We start from the raw sequence: 6,620 nt of genomic DNA, 5'->3' as shown, positions 1-6,620 counted from the left end.
TAAGACATCTTTCACACAATCACCTTTTTCTTACCCTGTGTGGCACTGAACACTGAACAGCCTGTATTTTCATTTTCTAAACAATGTTATTCGGTCCAAGCATAGTGAAGAAATATCCAGGGGGAAAAGCACATCTCTTGGGTTGTTAACAGTAGGGAGATATCTGTGGCAAGATCAAAGAATGCTCCTAAAACGAATGATCCCTTAGGAGTACCACCTCTTCTTTTAGACTCTACCTACCACCTGGAGCATTGCCATCAAACTGTCCCCGGTGGAGTCATTACCTATTACTGACCACTTGTGTTAAGAAATGAGTAAACCAGTGGGTTCTGAAAAACTTATCAACCTTTGGTCCTCGGTACAGGGAGAGATTTCTCTACCACTTCTGGAGAGGAACAATTAGTAGAGGGAAGATTTGCAGCATTGCCTGTCGTGCAGTTGGCAGTATGCTAAGCTAGGGTCCACCTTCTCCACCGTTACTGGTAGAGAAAGGGGATTCAAGAGTAGGGCCATCCATTCCTTATAGAGACAATAGGGGCAGCCAGGAAGAGCCAACCTCATTTTCTTTTTTCCTAAACACTAGCCATAGATAACCCTAAACCCATACCAACAAAACTACGCAAAAGACAGAACTGCTGTAAGGGCATTTATTGGAGATGAGAACAAGGCAATGTATTGGAGGTTTATTGGGGGAAAGTTATGAATTATTTTGAGGGAGGAAGCTCTTGTCTCTGGGAATGATGGAGGAAAAGTGTCCCTTTCAAAAGGGAACCACTCCCAACACACTGCCGTCAGGAATGGTAGGGGTAGCCAGAGGCACCTGAGGCACTTGCTGTCTGCAGGTGGGTCTGCTGTGGAGCCCTGGTTCCTTGTACTCCATGATTGTGAGATGCCTGTGCTCAGGAGCTAGCACACTCTTTGTTGGCTCTTTGTGCCAGCCTGTGCCCTGCCTGTTCTTCTCAAGGTAATTCTGTCTAGGACTATCAGCTTCTTGTGTGCGAGACTTGACACATGTCACTTTAGAGCAGGAAGCTTTGTTGGGGAGCTTGCCCTGCCTACAATCTGTCTGGGTCTCCAGTTCTGCCTTCAGCTGAGTTTTCCCAGACTTCATGGGAGATAGAAGGGGTTCCTGGGGACATGTGACACCTACTCCATGCCCCTGCCCTTGTTTCGCCACTGGGACTTTCCCAGTGTGTCTGGTGACTTTCTGATTTTCAGTGTTCCCAGAAAAAGTAGCTTTCCCTTTACCTAGGCTTCTGGCCTGAGCAGATGATGATGGAGAACTGCCCTTTCCCAGAGAGCTTTCTTGTCCTTTGCCATTTTTACCTGTACTAAACCACTGAAAAAACTGTTTCATGTGGTTTCTGAAATGATTTTCAGGAGGAGACTGACCCTTCTGTAACAGAACATGGGATGTCCTCCCAGACATCTCCTTTGATGTTTTATTTTGAGGATGGCGACTCCTCTTTCTGAGTTGTGATGTCCCCAGCTTTGTATCTCCTCCACCAAACTTGCCTGATTTTAGTGTTGGAGGGCTCATGCCATTGTTACTTTGTGGAGAATTTTTGTCTTGGCCCTTGTGGAGGTCACTAGTGGTGCAAGGCTTCTGTCCCTGCTCCCCGCTGATCATTGTCTTGTCCAGTTGTGCATGCAGCTCATGGGAAGCTGCTATGTCCACACTGGTGACACTAGAGTTTAAAGTAAGTAAAGTCACATTTTTCGAGTTATCTGACTCCAGAGGCTGGTCATCCTGAAGACCCTGGGCCTTCCCTGTCTTTCTGCTCTCCAGTTTCAGTTTCAACTCATTGAAAAGTCCATTTTTTAAGTCTGATAACTCAGGACCTTGGTGAACCAATGTATCCATTGGGGTCTTTTTAGTGGTCAGGATACCTTGTGCTTTGCTTTGATTGATAGGTGTCACTAGGGAGGCTTTGCTCTCGTTGGTGATGTTTGTTCCAGCTTGGGATGGAAGATCACAGAATTCCTTGGTCTTGAATGTCTCCTTAGAGATTTTATATAGGGAATTTTTTTCTGAATGTATCCTCTTTTCATCAGTCCTTTGTATGCTTTGTTTAAAAATTTGTTTCTTATCGTCTGCATCAGGTGCAGCCACTGCTGTCCTTGGGAACACATTTGGACTGCACATATTGTCTGCTGTGGACTGTGTCACATGATCATGGTGTCCTGGGACACCATGGGTTGGGCGCAGAAAAGGCCATCTGCCATCCTTCATTCTATGTAGGTTCTCAATGTACTCATTGTTGGTATCAGAGAGTAATTGTCTTTGAAACCCCTGTCCTTTCTTGCTCACAGGTGAGGCTGAATTTGTTGTTCCCATCTTCTTTTGGCTATTAGCAAAAGAATTTTGTCCAAAAGACTGAGATACCCCAAGTTTAGAATCTACCCCAGAAATAGAGGTGGATGGGGAGGAAAGTTTAGAGTTGGAACAGACCCAAGATGGACCTTCTTTTGCATAAGTGGTTTCTATGGATTCCTGGGCCTTCTGGGGAAGACATTGCATTGTCTTCATTTGAAAAAATTTAATTCTGTCAGCCACAATATTTGGCTTGCTGGAATCAGTGAAAGAAATATCATGGGTTGTGTCCAGACTGCTCTCCTTCCCTACCAATGGTGCCAAATCTCTCGGTTTCTTTTGGCTAGGGGATTTTTCACACAAGGGCAAGTGCATGCTGTTAGAATGACATAAACCATTCACAGTGTCAGGGACCTGACTCTCTCTGATTTCTGTGAATTTCTTGTTCCAGTGTACTTCCAGAGCATCCTTGAATTGTTTCTGATGCAGAATTACCAGTGAAGTACTCAAATCACTCCCTGACACACTCCCGGTGACACTTTCTGAATTTGACTCAGATTGAGACTGTGAACTATTATGTGGAGCCCCCGCTGAGGCAGGGGACAGATGGTCTTTGGGTCCAGTCTCTGGGCTGTGTCTCTGTTCCTTCCCTACTTCCTCATCTAGCAGAGATATCTCTATGCTCTTCTCAGAGCTTTCAAGTTGGCTCGATTCAAAGTTTGGGTGTTTGCTCTTCTGATGTTTGAAGGAGGAAATCCATGAGAGCCCCTCACTGATCTTAGACTCAGAGCTCTGGGGAGTTTCTATCCTAGGACTCATCAGTGACAGAGACTCCTGGATCCTGCGGGGCAGGCCCCAGTGCTGCTGGATAAGCCTCTTTCGAAGGTGATGCTCTAGTTTTTGCTGCAGGCCACTGGTGAGGGGGAAATCACCAGGAAGGATGGAGACCATAACTTTAGCTTTAGAATACTGTCTGACCAATGGAAGTTTTGGAGCTGGAAAACAAAAGTCTTCCTGAGATCTCTGGACCACAGAGGGTAACCCCCACACATTCTCTTGCTTTTTCTGCAATATATTATATTCCAGGTGATGAATTTCAGATGGTGTAAGGAGCTGTACCTCACTCTGTAGTCCATGAAAACAGACTCCACAGGCCCTAACCAGGGGTTCAGGAGAAGACGGCAGGCCGGGGAGTAGAGATTGAAGCTGGGCCTGTGCCTGGGCTCCTAGAAGATCTTGGTGCAAGGTCTCAGGCAAGACTTGAGACTGGATTTCAGGCAATGGCAGAAGTTTAGGGTCAGGGATCACTGGGGATTTGTGGGCTGTGAAGACATTGGAGATTATATTGAAGAAGACAAATTTCAAAGAATAGTCACCTAAGCCAGAGATAGTAGAGCTCAAGGACTCACTGTGTAGAGATGGGAGACCCCAAAAGAGTTGGATAGACTTTTGCTGAGAATGGTCCTTATAGGGATTTGGACTTGGGGCCTGAATGTACTTGTGCAGCTCCCCTTGCTTGCCGTTGGAGCTCCCAAATGGAAGGGAAACTGCCAATTCCTGCTGCTCAGCAACAGACTCTAATACTTTCCCTACAGAATTCAGTTGGCACCCTAGCTTATCTTGTTGGGTACAAAAATCAGTTTTGCTTTCCCTTTCTTTCCACATCAAGAAGCCACCTCTCTTCTTGATTTGGGTCTCCAAGAATGCTAGGACGTCGAGTCTGATAAATGAGAGGTTACTGGGCTCGATGTGGTAGGATGCAGCAACACCTTCAGAAGAGGCCTCGGAAGAATGGAGGGCAAGGGATTCCCACTTGGCCTCACACTCTACTAACTCACAAGAGAGTGGGCTTGTCACATCTAGCTCCCTGCAGGACAATTCTCTGGTTAGTGGGTCATGAGTGGACAAGCCAGAAGGCCTGCCAGTCATTCCACAAGTGGAATCATGTTGGAGAACAGGTCCTATTCCCCAAGTATGATGTTCTAGGGAAGGAGGATTTGAGGCGAGTTGTTGCAATGGTAATGGAGCTGCTACAAACTTAGTTTCCAAAGGAGACATGGTCTCTAGTGGCAGAGCATGGTCTGGAGAGCCTGTGGAGGGTAGAGTTGGAGAAAGCTCAGATGTTATAGCTGGAATTGCATTTTCTGCTAGGTTTTCTGAGAGAGGAGTGTTCGGTGATGCAGATGACTTTTTCACAGGAGTTTCGGAAACGAATGGAGACCCTGAAGAGGCAGCGACTTTCACAGATGCTTGAGATAGCAGGTGACTGGCCTCCACCGCTGTCTTGCTACACACCTGACAGAGGGGGTCTGGACATAGCAGTTTCCGAAAGCGAGTAGTGTTGGGATGCTTGTCCAGGAGGCTACAGATAACAAAATGTACAAAGTTGTAACTAGGACCAGCCCAGTGAATACAGGGGTGGGATGGGGCAGGGGGAGGGGTGCAAAGAAGGGACTCTTGAATCTAGCTACCCTCTTCATAATCTTTTACCTCTACTCCCTAGCCTGTCCTCATAATCATAGCCATTACTTTATCCTTCTCATGACTCAGGCTGGGTATACTGAATCCCAGGTATGCATAGAACACGCTAAAGAAGGGAACAGGAAAAAAAGTGACCAGTCACCTTGACACCACAGAAAGCAGCTTCTGCTCTTCCTCAGCTTCTTTTCTCAGAGGTCTCCGTCCTGTAAAATCAGGATGTGGTTTATGCATGATGAAAGTCAGAACACAGAGATGTTACAGTTAGCACCTCTTTAAATAAAGGTCTAAAGCTCCAAGAATTAATAGACGAGTCAAAATTGCAACAGTAATGTTAAGATTATTCACTTGTTTATGTGGCTTCATTTTCACAGCATCTGCATGTCAACCTGTACAATACAATACAATATCAAACTACCATGTGAAGCAAGAGGCACAGAAGTGACTGGACCCCTCAGACATGAAGACTGAGAGGGCACTTTGCACAATGTCAGGACACAGGTATTGTGACTCAAAGCATCCTCTAGTCCTTTCTCCACATCTTACCTGGCCAGCAGCACCCACCCCAGCACCCACCCAGATCCTTCATGTTGGCAGAGCTGGGACTCTGCGAGGCATCTCAGTCCTGTCTGTCTGCCAGCCTCTCCTCTGAGCCTCATTTTCTGGTACAGTCTTGCGCCTAGCAACTGTTGTTCTCGTGGGTCTGTTATCTCCAGAAAAGAAAATTCAGTTCTGGCAAGCTTACATCAAGCAAGAAGAAACATACCTCTCAATTCTCCTCTTCTTTTTCTGTACAATATTGTTGGTCTCTGAGAAGAAAAAATGAAATTAAAGGACCAGAACTCATATTCATCTGCATAGGAAGTTCAGATATCTACTAACCAGGAGTAATATGACTATTCATTTGATTAACAGAAATTTGTTCTTTGCCTTGATTAACTTTTTAAGGTGATACGTTTTTTTTTTTTAAATTTTTCTTTCTGGAAAACTTTAAAGCAGGATATTTTCTCTTGGGTGCAAAAACTCTACAGGTAATAGTCTAAAGTATGCTCCCTCAGAGGACACTGTGTCCTGTGGGCCTGAGTCCAGGCTCTGTTTAGCGGACCACAGCGGTCAGTATTGCTCTCCTGAACATCCCAGTTGAAAGCAAGATTCACGATGGAACAGTGGACATGGAGATGGGACTCAGATCAGGTGTCAGCAAAGATTGTTCTTGAGTGTACCCATATGTGTATCTAAAGCAGTCTGGATACAAAGTCACTCTTTGTTCCTTTTTCCAGCATAGATAAACTGTGGGCTTCAGATGGAAACCTTAGTCTTTTATGAACTCCCTCCCCTGTCAGGCCTTGTGCCCTACAACAGTGATATTGCTTCATGTGCTTTGATTCTCAATGTCAGATGTCTTTGTGAGGCAATCAGACTTGTTACTTAACAGGAGGATAGACACCACTGATGGTTCTCAGCCATCAGAGCCAACTTCTCTTTTGGATATCAAAGTTTCAGAGGGCACATTCCCAACCCCCAACCCTTGCTTCAATTCCTCTTCCCCTATGAGTACATCATACTCAGTAAACAGAACTCTTTCTCTAATGAGATGCCCTCTGGAAAACACCAGTAGAGAATTGTGAGGTTTCTCCTATACTCCCATACCTTTAGGATGTGTTTCTTACGATGAATTGTCGGTACTGATGGTTTCAGCAAACGGTAGCACAAGTATAGAAGTAGTAATAGTAAGGCACCTAGAAGGGTGTACTTAGTATCAGTATCTAAGAGAGATGAGCCAAAGCACAGCCATGGCTCCATTCAGAAAAGAGAGAATATTCCCCAT

At 45.4% G+C, this 6,620-nt stretch overlaps 1 protein-coding gene across 1 annotated transcript; it reads right to left on the bottom strand.

Annotated features, from left to right (window-relative positions):
* Positions 1–647: 647 nt before the first annotated feature.
* On the bottom strand, positions 648–6,620 carry LOC138837030 (spermatogenesis-associated protein 31D3-like). The gene is given in 5 exon segments (XM_070035826.1): positions 648–4,676; positions 4,938–4,998; positions 5,559–5,601; positions 6,443–6,593; positions 6,595–6,620. Coding segments are annotated over 5 exon segments (4,197 nt in total). The 3' UTR covers positions 648–760.

This window comes from Dipodomys merriami, unplaced genomic scaffold (assembly GCF_024711535.1).
Source record: "Dipodomys merriami isolate MVZ:Mamm:240054 unplaced genomic scaffold, mDipMer1.0.p SCAF_26, whole genome shotgun sequence".
NCBI classification, from domain to species: domain Eukaryota; kingdom Metazoa; phylum Chordata; class Mammalia; order Rodentia; family Heteromyidae; genus Dipodomys; species Dipodomys merriami.
The sequence above is the reverse complement of the archived record's forward strand: the minus strand, read 5'-3'. Positions and strand labels throughout refer to the sequence as shown.